This window comes from Typopeltis vanoorti, chromosome 12 (assembly GCF_054136105.1).
Source record: "Typopeltis vanoorti isolate ZY-2024b chromosome 12, IOZ_Tvanoo_1.0, whole genome shotgun sequence".
Lineage (NCBI taxonomy): Eukaryota > Metazoa > Arthropoda > Arachnida > Uropygi > Thelyphonidae > Typopeltis > Typopeltis vanoorti.
Genome location: NC_143560.1, coordinates 35,082,856 through 35,108,681, shown reverse-complemented (window position 1 = coordinate 35,108,681; position 25,826 = coordinate 35,082,856). Strand labels below are relative to the sequence as shown.

The 25,826-nt window shown below is 33.7% G+C and overlaps 1 protein-coding gene across 2 annotated transcripts in view; it reads right to left on the bottom strand.

Annotated features, from left to right (window-relative positions):
- Positions 1 to 658: 658 nt before the first annotated feature.
- The window catches only part of RnrL (Ribonucleoside diphosphate reductase large subunit), a 126,573-nt gene continuing 101,405 nt past the window's right edge, over positions 659 to 25,826 (bottom strand). For both annotated transcript variants that reach the window (XM_090401441.1, XM_090401440.1), the window contains exons 14-18: positions 22,087 to 22,163; positions 18,166 to 18,301; positions 13,717 to 13,812; positions 10,036 to 10,224; positions 659 to 1,659 (exon numbers count right to left, since the gene is read on the bottom strand). In XM_090401441.1, coding sequence (XP_090257567.1) covers positions 1,468 to 1,659; positions 10,036 to 10,224; positions 13,717 to 13,812; positions 18,166 to 18,301; positions 22,087 to 22,163 — 690 coding nt within the window. In that variant the 3' untranslated portion in view covers positions 659 to 1,467. The remainder of the gene's footprint in view (positions 1,660 to 10,035; positions 10,225 to 13,716; positions 13,813 to 18,165; positions 18,302 to 22,086; positions 22,164 to 25,826) is intronic.

Sequence of the window (25,826 nt, the reverse complement as noted above, 5' to 3'; positions counted from 1 at the left end):
CATGTGTACTGATTTGCTACAAGTTATTTTACAGCCCCACAATGCTATATATAATAATCATTAATGCAGTCAATCCTCCCATCCAAATTTAATTTTTCATGAAAAAAAAAAAAAAAAATTCTTGATATTAATATCAAAATATCAATACTACCTGATGCATAATTTACATGAACATTATAGCTCTTTAAAACTGATAGCTTGGAATAAGAAATAAATTACAAACTTTTTATACAAAGAGACAACACAACACAAACAGAATGGCATAATTCAGGATACAAATTCACCGAGAACAAAAACTTGATGTCAGTTGCATAAGATTTTATTTTAAAAATCTTCTGTATTTATAAATAACATTGAGTTGTTAATCGGCTTGAGGTCCGATGATTAATAATATATTGTCGACACCGCAAGGTAATAGAGGGTAAAAGGAAGATGAGATGAGATTGAGTTGTTAAGTCAAACAGACTGCTTTTGATTGTACTGTATTAAAAAAGATGAGACACATCGTTGATAGAAAAGCACTCATTTCTCTGCAGTTTCTTCCCATCTTGCACTGGCTCTATGAATCTCAGAATGATTAAAATTTGATTTACTATTTAAATGGTTTGCACATTGAAAAAAAAAAAAAAAAAGCCATATTAACAAGCAACACCAGATGACCACACCATCTTCCTTTTTTTTTATTTTACAAGTTGTTCTGAAATCCTCAGAACTGTCACTTTAAACATCATCAACTCCATAAGATTATCATAATCTTGCAATGCAACCCTCCAAATCAAACATCAAGTATACAAATATACTAGCAGACAAACTCAAGTTGCTTTTCATTACATCATTGCATGTGTTCAAATCAGAAAACACTCTTTCTGTTTCTTTTATCTTTCACAACTAAATTCAAGCTGGAAAAGAAATCATATCATTTGAATATCTTAAAGGATAAGAAGGCACACTAATTAGAAACAATTACAGCAGTCCTAATCAGTGATAAAAATAAGCACTGTTAAGCATAGGGAACAAATTAAATTATAGATAAATGTTATAACTCTTTGGTAATCATAGAAAATAAATTAGTCTGAAACAATTATCTCATATCTTGATTAAATATATCAAATCTGGTCTGCATTTTTGAGTATCGATCTCTGTGAAATATATTAATGAAACTACAATTGTTTAGCAGAAATTAAGATGTAAGATTCCCTAATTATTAAAATTATTTAACACTTAATCTTGTTATAATACAAAGGTTCTGATTCAGCATGCTAAAATAACTTCTGGACTGTTTCATGCAACCATGTTACATAGATGGTTTTGCTACCAGTATAATTAATAGCCTTGGAACACCGGCTCAAATGGAGGCCTATACAAGAACATGTTACATTATGTATTTGTCACTTGAATGTCTCAAATGCAATTTTCTGTACTTATTACAGATGAAAGCAACCATTCCATATTAATTACTAGTTTTTGTTATGCACTGCACATGATACATTCATCTTTGTTTTTCAATGAACACACCATTTCTTGCTGTTTTTCTTCATAATCCTTTTTAGTACACTTTGGATTATCAGTTTGTTTTTTTAAGGCTGTCCTATCCACTGTGAACTGAATAGCATTGGCAGCTGGTTTACTGCGAAGATAATACATTCCTGTCTTTAGACCCTGCAAGAAAATTGAAGGCAAGATTAAGGCAACTATCAAAATATTTAGTTCAATACAATGAACAAATTATTGACTATAAGTTTATTCATCTATATTTTTAAATGTAGACAATGCTACTTGAACTGTAGAACATAATGTAAGATTTGTGGCATTAAAGCATACTTGACAACTTTCAAGTTAAGATTCCAATTTAAATTTGAAAAATCTGGATTTTGTGTCAATATCACTAAACCCTTAAAAACCTATACAATTTTTTCTTGTTTCTTTGAGAGGACAGCAAAAAATTTTAAATAGCCAATTCCCCATTGTACTAATGTAACTTTTTCATGTAGTACTATCATAATATCCTGTAAGTAAAAATACTGACTAACTCAAGAAATTAAAGAGACCGCTGAAAAGAAGAAATCACATCCATGTTTCTGGCATGTAAGAAATCTAAACAAAAGTAGTCATGGGAAGATTTTGTTAAGAATACAGACATTAATATCATTAAGGTAGTAAAATATTCGAAGGCCATTGAAAACGCCTAAATGGAGGAAAGAGTACTTTAAAACGAATCAGAGATGATTAAGGTAACAAAATTTGACAAAGATATTTGTGTGTTTGGAGTAATTATTTTCAAAGACTGTTAAAGAATGACAGAACACAGAAAATATTGAAGGAGAATGAAGTGGAGGATAATAATGATATTTGTCCAGAAATCCTCAAATATGGCAGCAAAAAAGTTTTACAGAAGCTACACTGCATAATTCAGAAGGCTGAATTCCAGATGATCAGAATAAAGGTCTGATAATACTCATCTATTAAAGAAAACAAAATCGAATGTGAGAATTATAGAAGATCCCTACTAAGTATTCCTGAAAGATATATGCAAGTATAGCCTCTTAAGAATCAGATTTTTACTTGAAGACAGATAGTCACAAAATCAATGATGGTATGTACTTACTGAATTAAACAGAATGGGAGAGGAAAGATTAGCAAAATAAGTGTTCTCTGCCAGATTGGAAGGAAAAAGACCCAGAGGAAGACCAAGACATAGGTGGATTGATACAGTAAAAAGTGCCTTAGAAGACAGAAATATAAGATCTGATAATGTTGGAGTCTTGACAGGTAACACATTGATTTGGAGGAAAATTGTAGATAGGAAGTTAGTGGCGATGTAAGTTTTTCATGTAGTACTATCATATCCTGTACAGCCCTTGAGGGTACATGTCAGGAATTTGATGATCTGAATTTCTGTTGAGGATACGGACTAGTCATTACTAATCCCATGATTCAACAAAGATATGCACAAGTTCATGTGGAGAGAAGATACAAGAAATAAGCCTCACTGACTATATTATTAATAGTGATATCTTCAAGTCAGTTCAGGAATCAAGAGTATGTAGAGGTTTTGACATTGGAAGTGATCATCACTTAGTTTTAAAATTAACTAGGACAAAAATGAATATCACATTGAAAAGTACATGTAAGAAAGTTTTAAAAAATAATTAAACTTGAGTAGCTTTTACAACTATACTGTACAAACGTTATACCAGTAAAAATGAAACAATTTGCAAACAAGAACCAACCTTGCAGTCTTGGTGGTAAATTCTGAAGAAAATACATTAATTTAGTTGGGATGGCATGTGGTGAAGTTGCAGGCAAGGATAGAAAAATAAAGAACGTCATGGTGGTTACAAGACATTAAAGAAGCAGTACCGGAAAAGAAAGCATACCAAAAAATGCAAGAGAAGCTAAAGAAAAAGTTATGGGAAGCCTTTGGTAAGAATACAGAAGATTAATATCATAAAAGTGGCAAAATATTCTGGAGACTATTGAGAAAAAGCTTAGGAATAGAGTACTATAAAAGGAATCAAAAATGATAAAGATATATCAGATGTCAGATGGATAGAAGCGTTCTCAAGTAATTACTTTGAAAGGCTATCAAAACCCAGAAATGAAGAAAGGCAGTTGGAGTATATGATATTTGACCAGAAATGCTCAAATATGGAGATATAAAAATTTTGAAGTGGCTACACTGAATAATTCAGAGGACTTGGTCAGAAGGTCAAATTCCAGATGATTGGAGTAGAGCTCTCACATACCCACCTGTAAAAGGGATAAAGCTGAACATGAGAATTATATAGGAATTTCTCTACTAAGTGTTCTGGGTAAAATTTATTCGAACATACTTAAGAGGCTGAGAAAACTTTGGAAGGAAAACCCATGGAAGAATAAGCTGGTTTTAGGCTAAACAGATTGTCAAGACATAGTTGAGAAATCACAGGAATATGACATGGATCTGTATTTAAGTTGTGGATCTAATAAAGGCATATGACAAGGCACACAGAGAAGAGCTTTTCAAAATATACAATTATATAGGGTAATTGAAACATTATACAGAGCAATACATAATGTATATTTAAGTTGTAAAATCAGCAGTTAGAATTGAAAGAAACAGAAGATGATGCAAAATCAGGTGTAAGACAAGGTCGCAGGCTATCTATCTCTATTCTTATTCACCATCTACTGTATATGGATTGTATCATGAAAGAAAGTGGCAATTAAACCTGATATTAGAATCCGAGATATTAAGCTTAGTTCTGTTTAATGCTTTTGATATACTCTTAAACACATCCAGTGGAAGTCTCAGGATTCTCTGACTACATTGAATAACAGCTGTAACAAATTTGGCATGAAAATCAACAATAAAAACAGCAGAAATATAGAACATTCTCAATGGAGAACCTAAGAAAAAGTAAAATATTTCAGCTGTTTAGATAGTTTTTGGATGAAGATGGCAAATTGAATTTGGAAATAGACAATAGAATAAGCAAAGATGGTATGACAGAGAGCCAGCTGAAAAAATTTATGTGGAATAAGAAAGAAATTAATCAATAAACTACTAAGTTACAGTATGTAAGAGTGTCCAAAACAATTTTTTTGTAACTTATGGGTCTGAGGGTTAAAAATAAAACACTTGATCAAAGACTACAGATCACAGACATGAGTTTTGAGAAAAAAATTAAGGGTTTGAACAAATAGCATCAATGACAGAAACATTAAAAATGAAAATATTAGGAATGAACTTGTTGGCATTCAAGAATGTGTGAGCAAGGTTAATTTAATCCAAGCTTATGGTCATTTAAACAGAACAGGAGAGGAAATGTTAGCCAAACAGGTGTTTGATACCAAAAAGGCAGGAAATAAACCTGCAGGAAGACAAAGATCTAGGTGGGTTGACTCAGTCAGAAGTGCTTTAGAAGACTAGAATGTTAGATTTGACAATATTGGAGTACTGGTAAGTAATAAACTAATTTGGAGAAAAACTGATGATACGATAATTCATACTAATGTAATCTTAATTGTGTAGTGCTGTCAGAGCCTGTACACTCCCTTTAGGTACATATCAGGAAATTGATAATTTCAGAGGAATTGTTCATTCTGGATAAGATTTATGAATTTGCAGCTAAAAAGAACTGTGGAGGAACAAGCTGCATTTGGACAAAATGACTTTTGCTTTAATGATAACAATCATGAAGTCATTTAATTTTTGCCAAGAGGAAAACTGCTCCAAACATTACTTACTGCATATGGTATAAAAGAGATATTATACACAATATATAGCATATGCTTGTTGTTAAGTCAGCAGTTAAAAATTGAAGAATGTCCAGGAAGATTATTTCATATATAAAATCAAGGGTGTTATTAGTTATTATCTATAGATCATATGATTAAGAAAAACTGCCATTGAAAATGATATCAAATCAGATATTCAACCCAGCTGTTCATGCACATTACACTCCAATATAAATCCACTGCAAGTCTTCAGGATATTTTGACTAAACTGAATAACTGCTGTAACAAATTTGGTATTAAAATCAGCAATAAAAACAAAAGCCATTTAACAGCCACCATATTTACTCAAATATAACTAGTCCTCGTGTATAATTTGAACCCCTGATTTTACTTCATGATAAAAGAAATTAAAAAGTTTCACATATAATTCACACACCAAAAAAGTTTAAAACTTTAAGAAATAGATAGTGAATGTTGTTATGGCAGTTTCAGATATTTTGGAATTTGGTTGAAGAGAGTCAGCATTTTAACTCAATACTTCTCGGCTTGCCTTTGTCGTTGAGTCATGCGATCTTTTGTTAATACTGCACCAATCACTACTGGCCTACCACTGCGGTCTGTTTCACTTCTCGTTAGTCATTCGTAAAGGATTGTTAATTACATATCTCAAGTCTTGAAAACTACTGGTAATTTTTGGTTGAAATAAAAAGAATGACTTTGACAATGCAAACAAGGAAAACGCTCTCGAGGCTGAAATAGTGATAGCGAATAGGAGATTCTTGGTAAGTAATACCTATTTTCAGTTTTTCCTGAAAATTTTAGTTTCCAAAAATCCCACATATATCTCGCACATTTATTTTTTAAGCTTAATTTTGGGGAGAAAAAAAAAAAGGGCAAGTTATATTTGAGTAAATACGGTATATTCTCACTTGAGAATCTATAAAGAAAAAAAAAGTAATTAGTTGATTAATAAAATGAATAAAATAGATGGGAGTGCTTAAGGGTCAAGGCTATATAACTGAGAGGAGACCTCCACATAGCCTTTAAAAGAATGCGGAGAACCGACCAGGGCTTCTGACCTAATGTCCAATCCTCACCTTCTTGCGGTGCACCCTTTGGGTATCTACTTGGATACTGAACAAACGAGGATGGGCTGGCAATTTGGGATTTAGCTGACCAAATTGTATTCTTACTGGTTAAACCAAAATAAAAAAAATTACGATGGTACAACATGACAAAATTTCATGCCAGCTGGGGCGTCGCCTGGTTTAACAAGGCCCCCGTTGTTTTCGCCAGGGAACCAGGGCAAACAGCGAAAAGTCAGCTGCTGGAACAAATCTGAAAACACGCCCCACTCAACATCACCAGAGTTAAAGATCGGTACTATCAACATAAGAAGCCTGAATGGCAAAGAAATGGAGCTAGTGAGGAATTAGATAAGTACCAGATCGACATAATAGGGGCGACTGAAACAAAAAAGACAAAAACTGGTGAGATCTTTCTGAGCAATAAATACAAAATTTTATATTCAGGAAATGACAATCAAGGAAAAGAAGGAATAGCCATAGTATTCAACACAAAATACAAGGCTAATCTTCTTGAATGGCAGGCAGTCTCAAGTAGAGTGATGTGGGCTAATATGAGAATGGGGAACTGGACAATGAGACTTATTTGTGCCTATGGTCCCACAGAATGTTCTACTAAGGTAGAAGTGGAGGAATTTTTTGAGGCTTTAGAAAAAGCAACTGACAGAATGAAAAATAGGTCCTTGTTGGGGATCTAAATAGCAGAGTAGGAAATGATTGTGAGACATACAGAAATATTTTGGGAAAATTTAGAGAAAAGAGCAAAGCTAATAATAATGGCAAATATCTGTTGGATTTCTGCTCAGGACATGGACTGGTTATTACTAACACCATGTTCCAACATAAAAATGTGCACAAATTCACATGGAGAGAAGAGGCAAGGAATAAGAAAAGTCTCATTGACTATGTTATTGTTGATAGTGATGTTTTCTCCCTGGTGCAGGACGCCAGAGTGTGCAGAGGATTTGAAATTGGAAGTGATCACTATTTAGTCTTGAGCAGGATCAAATTGAATTTCATATTGAAAAGAATAACATGTAAGAAAGTTATAAAGTGAATAAAAGTTGAGCAGCTCTCAGATGTGAACTGTAGACTAAAACACACAAAGATTATTGAAGAAAAAATGAAAGAGTTTGAGAACAAGAATCAAACTTGGAGATTCAGTGGCAAGCCTTGAAGAAAGCCATGACTGATTCAGCTAGAGAGGCATGTGGTGAAGTTGTCTGCAAGGATAGAAAAATTAGAATTCCATGGTGGACACAGGAAGTTAAAGAGGCAGTGAAGGAAAAGACGAAAGCATATCAAAAGTTCATGGCAAATAAGTCAACTTGTGCTCTTAGAGAATACAGAGACAAATGCAAGAATGCTAAAAACTGTGTAAAACTAGCTAAACAAAAGTCGTGGGAGGACTTTGGCAAGAATATAGAAAATAAATATCAAGGTGGCAAAATATTCTGAAGGTTGTTGAAGAAGCTTAGGAATGGAGGAAAGGGTGCTGTAAAAGGAGTTAGAGATGATAAAGGTGACATGAAAACGGGAGAAAAAGATATCCTTGAAGTATGGAGTAATTACTTTGAAAAACTGCTAAATGAAACAAGCAGTGATGACAGCACAGTGGTAAAAAACACTGACCAGGCATGCAGCCAGGAATACATATCCATACTTGAAGTAGAAAAAGCCATCTAAGGATTGAAATGTGGAAAGGCAACAGGAGTAGATGATATTCGACCAGAAATGCTGAAGTATGGTGATATATAAGAGTCTTACAGTGGCTGCACTGCATAGTTCAGAAAGCCTAGACAGAGGGACAAATTCCCGATGATTGGGGTAGCTCTCATAGTACCCATATATAAAAAGAGAAATAAAACTGAATGTGAGAATTACAGAGGTATTTCCCTACTGAACGTTCCTGGCAAGATCTATGCAAGTATACTTGAGAAACGGTTGAGAAGAATTTTGGAAGAAAAGCTTGGTGAAGAACAAGCTGAATTCAGGCCAAATAGAGGCTGTCAGGATCAGATCTTCACTTTACGACAAATAGTCGAGAAAGCATGGGAATACAACAAAGATCTGTATTTAAGTTTTGTTGATTTGGAAAAGGCATATGACAAGGTGCCAAGAGAGAAGCTATTCAATACGCTACAGTTATATGGTGTCAATGGGGCATTATATCAAGCAATACTTCATTTGAGTTGTAAGTCAGCAGTTAGAATTGAAGAAAGTACAGGAAGATGGTTTAATGTTAAACCATCTTCCTGTACCATCAACCTGTCTGGTGTGAGACAAGGATGTACATTATCCCCTCTGTTATTCATTATCTATATGGATCTCATTATGAAGGAAAGTGGTATTAAACACGATATCAAAATTGGAGATGTTAATGTCAGCTCTTTGCTTTATGCGGATGATGTTATACTTCTAAATAAATCCGCTACAAGCCTGCAGGATTCTCTGACTAAATTGAATAACTGTTGTAATAGATATGGTATGAAGGTCAGCATTAAAAAGACAAAGACAATGAAAATAGGCAGAATCATTGAAAATGTCAACTGTGTTGTGAGTGGAGAACCTGTGGAACAAGTAAAACATTTCAGCTACTTAGGCACGATTTTTAGTGAAGATGGTAAATTAAATATAGAAATAGACAAACAGAATCATTAATAAAGTGAGAGTGGCATTACTTTATAAAATTTTAGTTGAGTTTCTATTTTTTTTTTATTCGGTGTTCTTTTAATTGTTCCGTGGATTTTTCCGAAATTTATTTTTTCCTCTATATTGTTATCTTTTAGATATGCTATTATGCAGCCAAAATAATTAAACTGTGTCACCTGTTCTATTATTTTATTTTGTACGACTATTTTTGATCTAACATGATCTCGACCTTTAAATGCGGTGACTTTTGTTAAATATTTAAATTGTATTGTTGACTTATTTTGTTTCATTCATAAATCGATTTTTGAAGGTCACCTTCATTTTCTTGTAATATAATCTGATCATCTGCATACAACATTGTAGTGATAACAGTTCTTCTGGTTAACAGGATATCTTGTTTAATTGTACTTTTCCATATTTTAATAATATGATCATTATATATATTGAATAAAGTCGGAGATAAGACAAGGTGTTTGACATCCCTGTCAAACACCTTGATTAATTTCAGTCTCTTTTGTTAATTTATTAACAAACTATTTTTGTATCATAATATAAACTTTGTAAAGCTTGTACCAAAAGTAATGGATATCCTTGTTTTTTTCATTATATTTTATTAAAAATGAAGATATTACTTGTTTTCTGGTTAGTTGGCCAAAATTTGCAGGATGAAAAACCATGCAAGCTGTCTGAGATTTGCTAATTCATCTTTAATCGAGTTTTTTGTATCCTAGAGGGGATTTGAACCTAATCTTTCCAACAAAAGTGCACCATTAAGTTTAAGATCAAGGGTGTCAATACCAATTAAACTAACATTGTTTCAGACCCAGAGGAAGCAAGGATGTATGTGATTGAGAAATAAAATGCAAGAAATTACAATATTGAAGACTTATACAATTATACAGTTCAATGAACAAACAAGTAAAAAGAAAAGTTAAAAATAATTACTCAAAACAATTGAAAGTAAAATTTATGATTAACATAACAGAATACAATTAGAAAGCGATTATTCCATTTCATTATTTCTAATTTCTGTACTTTTTTGTCTCATTTTTTTTTATCTATTAATGTCATTTCTTACCAATTTCCATGCAAAGAAGTGCATACTAGTTAATTTTCCAAAATTTGGCTCAGCAATATGTACATTTAAAGACTGACTCTGATCAATAAATGCTCCACGATCAGCTGCCATCTTAATTACGGTCCGCTGTGGAATTTCCCACACCGTGCGATACAAGACTTTGAGATCATCTGGAATGCTTTCGATATTCTGTAGGGGAAAACAAAAACAGTTCTTATTCATCAGAACAGTATGTACTATCATTATATTATATAAAACTGGCCAAATAACTAATATTAAAGCATATAGTAATGTTGACGGTAATACTATTTGTATTACTGTCAACATTACTATATGCATAAAGCAGCAAGTGCAATACTTGGAATATTTCAACTCCCACTATAGCAGACTTACCAACTTGGTTGGCTAAGTGGAGAGTTAGGTAGGTTTATTTTGAATTATGGTCAAAGCAACCATAATGATATGAAAAAAGTATATTATGCATGTTAATCATGTGCATTCTTCTGGCTGGCTGGTTTTTGAGATGAAGAATCCAGCTGCTTTCCTATGAAACCAGCTAACTCACCATTTGAACCCCCTCCCCTCCCCTCACATCCTAGACAGGATTCAAATCCGGGTTTCCAACTAAAGGATATCATTTTACTGTTCGAGCTATGGGCCTGCTAAGTAGACAGTGCTTTTGCTCTCCAACTATCAGGTCACAGGTTTTAGAAGTTGCAAAAACTATAGAATATCAATGAACATGTGGATAAGGGATCAAGAGGAAAGCCAATTGATAGGCATCTTTGAAAAGGAGTGCAGATATGGAAAAATTGTTCCAAATCACTGAAACAGATGAAATAAAAAGGGATGGACAAAAAAAAAAAAAAAAAAAAGTTGGCTTGGTATGTTTGGAGTTCGACAGTGAGCAGATGTTAACCAGTAGTTGCTTGTGTTTATGGGCTTGAGAGAAAGTGGAGGGTGGCGGCAGCTGGCCAATGGTTAGTGTATCTGCTTTTCAAACAACAGGCTATGGATTTGAATCCTGCCATGGGCTTGTGATTGTCATTAGGTGGAAATGAATTTCAACATCTGGTGTGAGACTATGACCTCTACTTACTGGAGGCCTGAAGTGGCTTGAAAAAGTTCAATGTTTGCTCTACACTATGCAAAAAACACATGAAATTCATTAAAAACCTTTGCTCACCTGTGAGAATTACAAATCCAGTTCAGTGAACAATGCCCATGAAAACAACTGTAGAAGAGCCATAGAGCAGAAACAGTATATTTATGGGAAAGTGACTGGTGTGAATTTGTGTATGTGTGTGTGTGTGAGAGAGAGAGAGATGCCAATTAACTAGATCATCCTCTTATGGATAACTCATGCATTTTTAGAGGTTTTTGGTGCATCACCCCATAGATGAAAAAATTATTCTATGGTAGAGTGAGTGGATTTATACATTGTTAGTAGTACAGGTGAGAAATAATGGTCTTAAGCAGAAAGGGATCCTTGGTTTTTTTTTTTTTTTTGAGGCAGTCTGTGGATGAGATGTGTTTATGCCAGGAAATGCTAGAAATGTAGGTCACCTCCAAGAGGAAATATCTTGTATGAAGATCAAAGTATTACAAAAAGATGAGAGCAGGTGAAATGCAGCCTTTCATGCATAAAATAAGACATGATTGTGCTTTGATTGCATTAACTGTCCACACTCCACTAAAATATGGCAAGGAAATAAGTGTTTATGGAAGATTTTGTGGTTTGGTCACAGCATTGAGTTCCACACACACACACACACACACACACACACACACACACACACACACACACACACACACACACACACACAGGGGTAATCCCAATATCATTAGTATACAGGTTAAACAATAATGGTCCAAGTACAAACCCTGTGGTACCCTGATTGCCACCATCCTCCTCTTAAACTGCCTCCATACATTACTCACTGATAACTGTCAGTCAGCTATTTCTCCTATGGATTTTCTTTTCAACCTTCACACCAGAGTTATTTCTCTCTCTTTCACACACACACACACGCACACGTTACATTACAATTCACAGAGTAGCCAAAGCATCGTTAATTTGGCCAACTGTTATTATACTGGCCTAGGCCATGGGTTAAAATTATAAAATAAGAACTACATTCATTTTGATGAACAAAACATGCATCCAAAGTAACATATATGTTTACAGCTCTCAATTTATAAAATTTTATTTTGGATTATTGTTTATATAGTCTTTAGTAAAGAATTCTACTTTCTCAATCAAACTGTGAGCTAGTCAATTTTCCCCAAGTGTTGTTAATACTGCAAAGTTTATTGTAGAAGCAATGACAAACGCTTCATCAGTTTTTTTGATCCATAAGAGAATGTGTTATGAAATACTTGCATAAGACTATTATAACAATCTTCTTCCATTAATAAGAATACAAAACAGAATAATTAGAGCCATAACTACTACCGACTTTGCACATTCAACCAATGATCTGTATATCGTTCATAATATTCTACCATTTCAGAAACTATATCTCTATGATTGTCTGTTATATGTAAAAAGAAACACTGAAAGTTTCTTGGTATATAATGTAGACCATGGATTGCGCTGCAGTCGAAACACGCTGGAAGTACCTAAGGCTAACAAAGAAATTTTTCAATAATAGCAATAAACTTCCGAATGAAATTAAATCTATAACCTCAGAATATGTATTCAGAAAAAGATTGAGAAACTACCTTATGGGATTAAAGAATGTTGACAATTATTTTAAACGTATAGTATAATAGATCATTATAACTCATATATCATAACCAATTAAGGTATTGGTTTACAAATTGGTTCATTCAATTAGGAATTAAAATATCAACATGTACATTATTATAACTGGTTAGGGAGCCCTCTTAGATGCAGTCACCGGACTCTCAGTGTCTGTTTAAAGCTAATTACTTTTCTAGTAACCAGTATGGCTACGGCCCTTGGTTACACATATTTGCATTAACTAACTTACATTACTCTAAACCAATTACTTATCATAACTTTGAAACAATTCGAAATATATTATATTCTACTTGCATATATGAGAAAACTTTTATTAACCATAATAAAATAATAGCCATAATAAGTGTTAGTACCAACAGAATATATAGTAATACTTGAATTTTATTTTGTAACACTGTACTGTGCACTGAATTATATTGTGAAATATTGTCATAATTATACAAGTTGAATAGTATAATATGTATACGTGATGTGAATAATAATAATAATAATAATAAATATATAAACATGGTAACTGAGTCTTCATTTCCTGTCACTTAAATAACTTATGTCATATACTAAGAGACTGAGAGTAATTCAGATTCCATTTTTTCCCCCTGACTTTCCATTAATTAACAAAAAAGTAGAAAATTTTCAAAGAATTTATTTGAGCAATTTTGGTGCTATGCCTTATTTTTCTTCAGTAATATGTCAAGTCTGTTTTGAAGCCAAGGGTAAGCATTCAAATTCACTTGGTATAATCATTTAATATTTTTGTTCTTTGTATTATATGAAATGTCGAGATTGTATATAACAAATTAGATTATATTAACTTTATCATAAAATCATTTCAACAGGTTAATAAACACAGATACACTTTGGTTAAAGTTTGCACACAAGTATAAAATTTCAAAGCAAGTACGGCTAGAAAATACCTGAATAGATCCATTATCGGCAATAAGGCGATTTTTCATATCTTCATTCCATAAACCTCTTTCTGTCAAATCTTTCAGAAGATGATGATTCACAACCTAAAAAACAATTTACAAAAAAAAAAAAAAAAAAAGAGCAAATTCTAATGGATTTGTACATAAATCTTTCTTGTGATAATTTTTATACAGATTGTTTAAAAATAAAGCAAAATAGCAAAGTAGTAGTGAATTTCAAAGTAGCATACATACAATGTGTCAAACAATAAACAAATAAAGCAATGCTTAATCTGCAAGGCATAAATTCCATAGACATGAGAAGAATGCCAAACACAATTCAGAACAAAATCAATTTTATGCACAAAATTATGTAGTCTGTCCTTGAATTCAAACCACTCATACTTAGGACAGCCATTCCATTCATTAACACATTCACAGAATAACCTCACTCCTGGACCAGGGTATTATTGTTACTACTGAGGGTGAGAAAACCCCAGACTTTTGGAAGATTGTATCATGCACTGTACAAAGAATGTAGATACTATATGTAATGAGGTGACAGCAAAGTGTCAGAATACCATTTTGAAGAAGCTGCCAAAAATACATGGTCTTAAATTTACTGGATTCAACAAAATAAAGCCTAAAATCTTATAAGAGATTGGTGACAAGATAATGCAGCTTGCTGAAGAGTTGAGTTTGACAATGAAGACCTTATAAATCTAGAAGCAGAAATACAAGATGAGCACTCAAAAAAAGTTCACAGGGAAAAAATTGGCAGAGGAATCTGTTAATAAGGCAATTCAGTTATTTGAGGAAATGGATTCCAGCAGGGAAAGGTTTAACAAAGTAGTCAAAATGATATGAAGTTCAATTGTTTGCTACAGAGAAATTTATACAGAAAAGAAAAGCATTCTATGAAGACTAAATTGAATGTCATGTGTATCACCATCCACTAGAATTAAGCCTAAACTTTCCACAAGTAATGCACATGGCAAACCATCAGGATACATTGTTATAATTCCTAAGTTCAAAGAATTTTTTTGTTGAAGACTTAGACCACCTCTTTCGATCAATTGCCTAATTAATAAAGCAGCAGCTTTGAAGAATTACTCTTGTCCCATGTGCTTCCAGCAAATTATTTTAATGATAAGTACAGATTAGCAATCACTCATGTTTCATTATTTAAAGTACGTTACTTTATTACACACTAATTTTATAATACAATTTACGAATGTTATAATTTGTCAAGATAATTAGTTAAAAAATAACAAAAATAGACAGAAATTTTAGCATTCAGGCATGCTAACTGTTAATATATCTTTATGGTTTATACAGTGATTTCTGATTTAGTATGTGATCATCAGAATGAAACCTCCCCATAATAAGTCATTAGAACAGGCAGCTGGAAAAAAAAGAGGAAAAACTGGTCCTTGTTGGAGATCTGAATCTCACCAGGCATATAGGAACATTTTGGGAAAAGGAAAAAAGGGCAAAGTTAATAATAATGGTAAGTATTTACTGGACTTCTGCTCAAGATATGGACTAGTCATTAAAAACACCATGTTTCTATAATATAAAGATGTGCACAAGTTCACATGAAGAGAAGACACAAGGAATAAGAAAAGTCTCATTGACTATATCATTGTTGATAGTGATATCATAAGGCTGGTTCAAGATACAAGAATGTACAGGGGTTTCTAATTTGGAAGTGACCATTACTTAGTAATGGTCACTTCCAAACAAGCAAGATAAAAATAGATATCACATTGAAAAGAACAGTATGTAAGAAAGTTTTAAAAAGCATTAAAATTGAGCAGGTTTTACAGTAAATTGTAGACTCAACTATGCAAACATTATTGAAAAAAAAATCAATGTCTTCTTCATTGGCAAACTATGAAGAAGATATTGACTGAGTCAGCTAGGGAAGTATGTGATAAAGTGTCTGCAAGGATAGAAAAATAAGAACACCACAATGAACACAAGAAGTTAAAGAAACAGGCCTGGGAAAGAAGAACGTATACCAAAAGTTCCTAGCAAATAAGTCATCAGATGCCCTAAAAGAATAAAGAGAAAAATGTGAGCAAGCTGCTAAGCTACGTGTAAAAGTAGCTAAGCAAGTCATGGGAAGACTTTGGTAAGAATATAAAAAATAAATATCAAGAAGGTGGCAAAAATCTTCTGAAGGCTATTGAAGAAGCTTAGAAATGGAAGAAAGAGTACTGTAAAAGGAATCAAATTTTTACCTCTAGTATTGATATGTACTCCTCTTTGAATGTAAGAATTACAGAGGAATTTCTCTACTATGTGTTCCAGGTAAGATTTATGCAAGCATACTGGAAAAGAGGTTGAGAAAGATTGGATTGTGGAAAAGAAACTCAGAAAGAACAAACTGGGTTCAAGCCACATAGAGGTCGTTAAGATCAGATTTTCACTTTAAGAGAAATAGTTGAGAAATCATGGCAATATGACAAGAATTTGTACTTAAGTTTTGCAGATCTGGAAAATGCATAAGATAAGGTGCCCAGAGAAAAGCATTTCAAAATGCTACAATTATATGGGATGAATGGAACATTATACAGAGATAAATAATGTATGAGGGGAGTCTAAAAAGTTCTAAGTCTCGACCGTAGATGGCAACACTATCAGCAAGATTTTTTTTTCTAAGTTGGTACATCTGTCATAAGCATCCATGTGAAATTGCAAGTCATTCTGTCAAGTAGTTTGTTTTATACAGCTGTCTGAAGCAAAAGTATTGTCTGTATCCCTTGAAATGGATAAATACAGTATCGTGAGGTTATAAAATTCTTTGTAAAAGAAGGTTTAATGCCAAAAGAAATTAATTCGAAGTTCATAAAAGTTTATGGGAAATCTTCTCCTTCATTTTCGACAATTAAAAAATGGCTGCCGAGTTTAAATGTGGCCGTATCAGCCTTGAAAATGATCCACATGAAGGACAGACGTCCAAAAAGTGTAACACCAAAAATCATTGATGAAGTGCACGATATGGTACTGGATGACTGGCAAGTCAAAGTGCATGAAATTGCTGACACTATAGGCATTTCAAAAGAACGTGTAAGATATATTTTGCATGAAGATTTTCAAATGAAATAGCTTTGTGCAAGGTTTGTGCCATGCTTGCTCACAGCAGATCAAAAATGCACTTGCATGAAAATATCTGAACAGGAGCGTTTTTACAAGAATAAAACTGATTTTGTGCATCGATTTATTACTATGGATGAGACTTGGATTCACCATTACACACCAGAATCAAAACAGTAGACAGAAGCTGGTTGTTCAGCATCAAAGAAGACAAAGTTGGGTCCATCAGCAGAAAAGTCATGGCATCGGTGTTTTGGGATGCTAAAGGCATTTTGTTTATTAATTATCTTGAAAATGGTAAAACAATAACTGGGGAATCTTATTCCAATCTTTTAACCAGACTAGACGAAAAAATTCGTGAGAAAAGACCCAGTTTGCATAAGAAAAAAAAATCATCTTTCATCAGGACAATGCACCTGCCCACAAAGGTGTTTTGGCAATGAGAAAATTAAGGGATCTGCACTATGAATTGTTGAAACATTCACCCTGTTCTCCAGATTTGGCTCACTCTGACTTCTATCTCTTACCAAAACTAAAACTCTTCCTTGCTGGTCAACGTTTTTCTTCGAATCAAGGTGATTGCAGCTGTAGAGGGGTATTTTGCAGATCTTACTGAGAACCACTACAGAGATAGGATAATAGTGATGGAGCATTGCTGGAATAAATGTACTAGTCTTAAGGAAGATTATGTTGAAAAATAAAAATAATTTTGAAATAATAAATTTGTTTATTTTCTAACTGTTAGGCTGAGAACCTTTCAGACCACCCTCGTATATTTAAGCTGGGATAATACAAGGATGCACATGACGAAAGAAAGTGGCATTAGGGCTGTATTAGAATTGGAGAGGTCCAACTTAGTTCTTCGATTTATGCAGATGATGTTGTATTCCTAAACACATCTAGTGCAAGTCTCCAGGATTCTCTAACTAAATTGAATAAAAGCTGTAACCAATCTGGCATGAAAATCAGCAATAAAAAAGACTAACTATGAAAATAGACAGGAACATAGAAAACTTCATATTGTAACATCACATTTGTTTGTAGTTTAAACTAATATAGCATGCCATTTGGTTGGCTCATTCCAAATTGCCAGATTATTCTTGTTTGTTCAGCATCCAGGTGGATACCTAATAATAGGGCATGCCACAATAAGTGATGGACCATGAATCAGAAGCTCAGGTTCTCCACTTTTCTAACAAGCACTGTCAATGGCTCCTCCCAACTATCTAGCTCTCTGAAAATTTGTTTTTCAGTAGCTATAAAAGAATTTAAATCCTATTTGAAATAATAAATCAATGGTTATTAATAGATAACTTTTAAGGGCCATGTTCACACAATATATATACATATGAATACCTGAAACTCTCCTGACAGCACCCTCCTAGTGTAAATATTGCTAGTATATGCCTCTATTGACTCATTGTTTCCAAGAATTTGAGCAGTGGATGCAGTTGGCATGGGAGCCAATAGTAAGCTATTCCTAAGTCCATATCTGAAAGACAAAATAGGAATGATTAATTAAACAGTAGCTAGACAAATTAACTTCATGCTAGCTAGTTTTTCTTATTTATTATTTTTTTTTCTCAAAACATTTTCCTAAAACATAGAAAGCATATTTAACACATAGGTGTAATTATGGCACTTGTGGAATTTTCTTTAGTATATGAGTTGAAGGAAATTTAATGTGGTATTCCATTTGAATGTCTTAAATACCTTGATAGCGTGAGCTACTAATTGCTCTCTCTCTATATTATAATTAAATCAAGTATCATAATATCGTTCCTAGGTATTTTTTTTCCCCACAAACCTTTACATTAGCTTTCAAGCTATTCAAAGATTGAAATTGTTTTTCACTGGTTGCCCATCAGCTAAAAATTATATAGTCAGTATAAATAAAGCAAAATTTAATCATGAAGTTTAATGATGACTGAAACAAAGTCCAAACAACAATGCTGCAGTACTTTAAAATGAATGTCCTTACAAAAACAATTCATTCAAGGAGGAAAAACAGTTTTATGAAATTTTTCAACTGGGTTGAAACATTTCATAAAAAAAGAAATAGTTTCATTTTGAAACACATTTGGCTACAATAATAAAAATAAAGACTTAACAGAAACTCAACAGGTTCCATAAAAAAATTTAAGTTATAAACTGGCCAACTGAGATTATAGAACAGAGTCTTCAATTAATACATTCATACACAAACAGACTAGTGGGCTCCACAAAATAAAAATATTAATAATACCTATCATCATCATTATCAAATTCCTGATATATATCCTCAAGGGATGGTACAGGATATAATAGTATTACATGAAAAATTATATCATTACTAACTTCCTATCTACAATTTAACTCCAAATTAGTCTGTTACCTGTCAAGACTCCAACATTATCAGATCTTATATTTCTATCTTCTAAGGAAGCGCTTCCCAAACTGTAGGCCGCAGCGGCTGTTAGTTTTGTTGAGGGGGGGGGGGGAACGTGCAATAATGAAAACAAATTTAAAATGTTTTAAGACTAAGTGTGCCACATCAAATGTGTATGTTTTGTTTGAATATAAATACAATAAATATTATAATAATATATGTCTGTATTATGATTTTTTTTCAATGGGGACCATGAAATATTTTAATTTTTCCAAAGGGGGTCTTTACATCCATAAGTTTGGGAAGCACTGTTCTAAGGCCATATTGTACCATATCAATCCACCTATATCTTGGTCTTCCTCTGGGTCTTTTTCCTGCCAAATTGGCAGAGAACACTTGTTTTGCTAATCTTTCCTCTCCCATTCTGTTTAAGTGACCATACCACCTGAGATTAGGTAACGCATTCCTGGATGCTGACAATTAATATTATTATCTGAGACCTCCAGGGAGTCGAGGACTCATCAAGGGAGGCTGTAAATTACCCAACCCAGCTATCATACCTTCCCTTAAATTCATTAACACTAGATGCACTCTATCCCTAAGGGCAATTATTCCACTCACTACTCTCTGAGAGAAAAACTTAGCTCTTAACTGTTTCTTTACTGAGAACAACCTTCATTTCCATGGATGCCCCCCCGTATTCTCTCCCCGCCTTCCATATAACGAAAAATTTCATCATTTTAAATGCTATAACACCCATTCAATGTCAAGTTCTTTCCTAATACCCTCGCTTTTAATATGATATTGCTACTGATGGAATCTGTTCATACCCCTAATCTTTCTCAGGACTCTCATATCTGCAGTCTCTAGTCTTTGGTCAAGTGTTTTACTTCTGACCCAGCTCTCAGATCTATAAGTTAAAACTGGTTTGAACACTGTCTTGTATACAGCTAATTTAGTGTTCCGACTAATTTCTCTCTTATTCCATATGAATTTATTCAATTGACTTCCCACCATAGCAGCTTTGCTGATTCTGTTGTCTATTTCTATATTTAATTTACCATCTTCACTAAAAATCGTGCCTAAGTAGCTGAAATGTTTTACTTGTTCCACAGGTTTCCATTCAGAACACAGTTGACATTTTCAATGATTCTGCCTATTTTCATTGTCTTTGTCTTTTTATTGCTGACCTTCATACCATATCTATTACAACAGCTATTCAATTTAGTCAGAGAATCTTGCAGACTTGTAGCAGATTTATTTAGAAGTATAACATCATCTGCATAAAGCAAAGAGCTGACATTAACATCTCCAATTTTGATATCATGTTTAATACCGCATTCCTTCATAATGTGATCCATATAGATAATGAATAACAGAGGGGATAATGTACATCCTTGTCTCACACCAGATTTAACATTAAACCATCTTCCTGTACTTCCTTCAATTCTAACTGCTGACTTACAACTCAAATAAAGACTAACTATTGCTTGATATAATGCCTCATTGACACCATATAACTGTAGAGTTCCAAATAACTTCTCTTGGCACCTTGTCATATGCCTTTTCCAGATCTACAAAACTTGAATACAGATCTTTGCTATATTCCCATGATTTCTCAACTATCTGTCGTAAAGTGAAAATTTGATCCTGACAGTCTCTATTTCGCCTGAATCCAGCTTGTTCTTCACCAAGCTTCTTTTTCATAACCCTTCTCAACCTTTCTCAAGTATCTGGCATATATATCTTACCAGGAACACTCAGTAGAGAAATACATCTATAATTCTCACATTCAGTTTTATTTCTTTTTATATATGGGTGCTATGAGAGCTCTACTCCAATCATCTGGAATTCATCTCTCTGTTCAGGCCTTCTGAACTATGCCGTGCAACACCACTGCAAGACATTTATAACTCCATACTTGAGCATTTCTGGTCGAATACCATCTACTCCTGTTGCCTTTCCACATTTCAGGCTTTTGATGGCTTCAAGTATGGATATATATTCCTGACTGCATGCCTGGTCAGTGTTTTCTACCACTGTGCTATCACTACTTGTTTCATTTAGCAATTTTTCGAAGTAATTACTCCATACTTCAAGGATATATTTTTCTCCTGTTTTCATGTCACCTTTATCATCTCTAATTCCATTTACAGCACTCTTCCCCCCATTTCTGAACTTTTTCAACAACCTCCAGAATATATTACCACTTTCTTGATATTTATTTTCTATGTTCTTACCAAAGTCCTCCCATGACTTTTGTTTAGCTAATTTTACAGTGTTTAGCTTTCTTACATTTGTCTCCGTATTCTCTAATAGTACCTATAAAGCAGCCAAACACCTACCACCTAGACTTAAAAAAAAATGCATGATATTGTTCTTACATAAAACGCTCTACTTGTTTTAACACATCTATACAGAACTTTCAATTAGAGAACAATTTCTAAACTCTGATGTATTTGACCCCAAATGTACCTGATAATGTCACACAAACTCCTATTTGTAACCACTCCTCCTAGACTGAGTTCTATAAATACTATCATAAACTAAGATGTTTTAGATGGGTCAACCAGTCTACAAACAGTTTAAAGGTATAGCAACATGCTTTCGCTTTCTTTATACATGGAACCGTGCATATTGTTGGCTATAAATGAAACTCCCCTCCCTTGAACAAAGTTCGAGCCCTTTCTGAGTTTATTTTCATATTTATGTAATCGGTTTCATCACGTAAGACATGCATTACCTGATCAAATAATAAAATAAAATAAATGGAAATATATTTGAACTGGATATCTTTACAAAAGTAGTATTGTTTAAACAATTCTGAAGTTTCCTTTCGATAAGATCAAGAAAAATTAAGCCAGAAAAACTAAATAAGACGTTAAGTTAATTATAAAATAATCACTTACTTTGCAATTTTTTCTTTCAATAATGACCAATCCCACATATCAGTAGGAACAACATTCCACATATCATACTGCAGGATCTTAAAATTATAAAAAACAAAACAAAATTTATATGCTTTGTTTAAGAGAACATTCTACTAAAATATTTCTCAAAAAAATCCAAATCAGAAGCTGCATTTAAGGTTCCCAAAAGTCATATATGAGAATTAAAAATGAGAAGGAACAAGAAAGTCAATAAAAGATAGAGAATTTTAAACAACTTTTTAATTCACATGATTTTGAAAATGGTTAGATGAATGTTGAAGTCATTTAAGGATCAAAATGAGAACTGGTAGGAGATTTCTTCACAGACTGGAAAGAGCAATGAGGGATTCTGACTGATAAGGAATTCTCACCCAATATCTTAAAAGAGTATACACAGGATTTGAAACAGGAAGCGATCGACATTGAGGAGAATTTCAGCATTCAGTTTTTAGCTATGAATCAGGTATAGTTCGCCCACCGATTAGAGATCCTTCGACACTTCTGTGCATGTGAGAAAAAGGAGACTCCATTCCGATAATAGGGTAATCAGTCCGTATTGTGGGATGAGTTGTTTATTATTACAGGTCGGAAAATTAACTTCTGTTTTATGATTATTGTAGTTAACCATGTTGCTTGTATAACAGCTGGAAAATTTTACCTATAAAGCACGTGATTTCGCGTGTTGGCGACCAATTCGTGCGTCCTTCATTTCTTTCTCCCCTTCAGCATGAACCGACTATTCTTGGCAAGACGCCAAGCAGAGACCTACAAACGTTGGGCGAACTATACTACCACCTTAAAGTATATTATATCTTCCCTATTTGAAAGAAATGTCAAATAGCTCTCTAGGTGATAGATAAGTTTCACTGCTTGCTGAAACACCATGTCCTACTTACTGGAGGTGTGAAATGGCCACCGCCATATTTCATCTCTAGGGCGGGGTGCCAGTTTCTTCTTACATGCAGTGTGGGTGGTGGCTTTACTGGAATTGCTCTCTACATTGTAATTATTTAACTGGGGAGCCATCCATATCCCCCATTTGAGGATATAGCAGTAAAGTAGCTTCCAAAGGAAGCTACTTTATTGCAATATATTCTTAAATTCTAGATTCTAAATAATCCTCATGATTCTCTCATTATCATTTAACCTTTCCTTTACCTTCTCCCTCCAAATGCGGTTGATTTAATTTCTCTGCTTGGTAACTGACCATAACCTTACTTATGTTTCTCTCAGCATTATATCCAATAACACTACAAAATGGTGCCAAAGGAAATTTCAAGTGCTTTAAGCTAATAACTGAAGTGATTCTTGCTATCTTTGGGTGCCTGTATTCCCCAATTCCACTCAAAATACCTAACTTATCTAAGCATCGGTGTTCCAACAAATATGGCAAAGCAGCTCAAAATAAAAATGCAACACACATTTAATAGCTCTAATTAAAAACTCCATTCCTTACTCAGCCCACTACAGCACATAGCATTATTGTAAAAAAAAAAAAAAAACATCAACAAACCTAAAGTAGACTTTATAAGGGCCAAATGCATATTGCCTCCTGCTTAAATGGCAGTTAGCATTCTGGTCCTTTGTCAAGGCTTTTAGGCAAAACTTCAGTCCTATTATTTTCTACCCCCCCGCAATCATCCCAAAGGAACAATGGTAACACCACCTAAAGATAAGGCAGACCTCTTGGCATTCATTCCCTTTAACTCTTGTTTAGACCAAGGCAAATTTCTCCCTACTATTCCACACAACATACACTCATTATGTCTTCTTTGATATTTCATCAGAATGACAAATCCTCAGGCTCAGATGGTATCTCTCCAGTGTACTAAAAGTTTGTGCTCCAAAATTAACATCCATCTGTAATGTCCTATTCACATATCACCTACTCAAAATCACAGAAGCAAGCCTTTTCCTCAAAAGGGAGATAAAACTCAGCCAATGAACTATCATTCCCACTGCCTTCACCTCAATACTCTTAAAAGTGATGGAGGTCAACAACCAGCTTCCTCACTACCTAGAAATCCATTGGTTAATTTGTGTTTATTAATATGGATTCTTCCATTCTTGTTCAACAGCAGATCTTGTGAACTTTACCCTTTGGGCAGTGCCCATGGAAAGATTAGAAAAATCTTGTGTGGAAGCTCTTGATATTTCATTTAATTGAATCAATCAAAAGCCATGGAAATGACAGTCCACTACATTTTTCCATCATTCACAAACCTTGTGGTATTCAGGTGGCAAGATCTATTACCAATATTTTTTAAATGCTGATTGTCTAGCAACTCTTAAGTGGAAGAATAGTTTAGCAAATTTTAATTATACCAAAACATAATCTTGGTCTCACCCCCCCCCCTTTAAATAACATTCTGTTAACCAACTAAGTTCAGTTTTCTCTTTTTGGGTTGACACGTAGCTTAACCTAACAAACACGTCTATAGCTTCTTCAGTAAAAAGCTTGGTATTTTTATTTTATTTTATTTTAATTCATCACTTCTCTTCTGCTCAACTCCTAATGCTTTATAAGTGCAAAATTTCCCCAACACTAGAGTAAGTGCTCTCCATCCTGATAGTATAATAATATTATAGTGTCAGGATGGAGAACAAATATAAATATGAAAACCATATGTAGCATGCTATAATCTTTAACCATAAATATTAACCCGTTAACATACAAAGACGTATGTGACAAGTCTTTTGTTTATTGCACCAAAATTGATTTTGACGTATAGCAGACATTAGGAAGTTCGCGTCAATTTCAAACGAATTTAGAGTTAACATACAAAGACGTCTGCAACATGTATTTTGTTTATTGCGCCAAAATTGATTTTGACGTATCGCAGATGTTACGAAGTTCGCATCAATTTCAAACGAACTTAGGGTGTTAGGCAGTGAATATATATGCATATAAACTCTATTCATTGCAATTTATTATCGTCCCTAATATGTCTGCAATGTTAGCCAAAAGTGATATTGAAAGCGGGCAGTTTGGATAAAAACAGCGAGACAAATTTATATCATCAAAGCGTTGGCATTTTTGACTTGTCGAGTGACAATAGCGACAGTAGAGGTGGAAGTTCGGTTCAAGGCAATGTTCGTAAACGTTTGAGACCGATATCGTCTAGTAGCGATGATTCCGATGTAACAGAAAATGAATGGAATTGGCAAGAAAAGGAAAATATTCCTATTATAAAACCATTTAAGGAAATTCCCGACATCAGTGCAATTGCTTTACTAAGATTTGGTGCAAATCCGTTGAAACAAATACTTTGTGATATGTGGCTCAAGCAATAAACGAGGAAATTACTAAAAAGATTGAAGAATGGTATCCAATAATAAGTGACGAATTGCAGGCATATTTTGCATTATGTATAATTATGTCACAGGTAAAAAAAATCTAATATAGACATGTATTGGTCAAAGAGGGCTGTGGTCGAGACACCCATATATTCAAAAATTATGCCTCGTAAACACTTCTTGGCTATATCTCATTTTCTCCATTTCGTGGATAATGAAAGAATAAAGAAAGACGACAAAATATGTAAAGCGCGAAATATAGTTGACTACCCCTGAATAATAAGTTTCAGCAATTATATACACCAGATAAAAATGTAGTAATTGACGAATCTCTTATGAAATATAGAGGTCGACTAAATTATGTACAGTTCATTGCTAGCAAACGAGCACAATTTGGGATAAAATTTTACAAGCTATGTGAA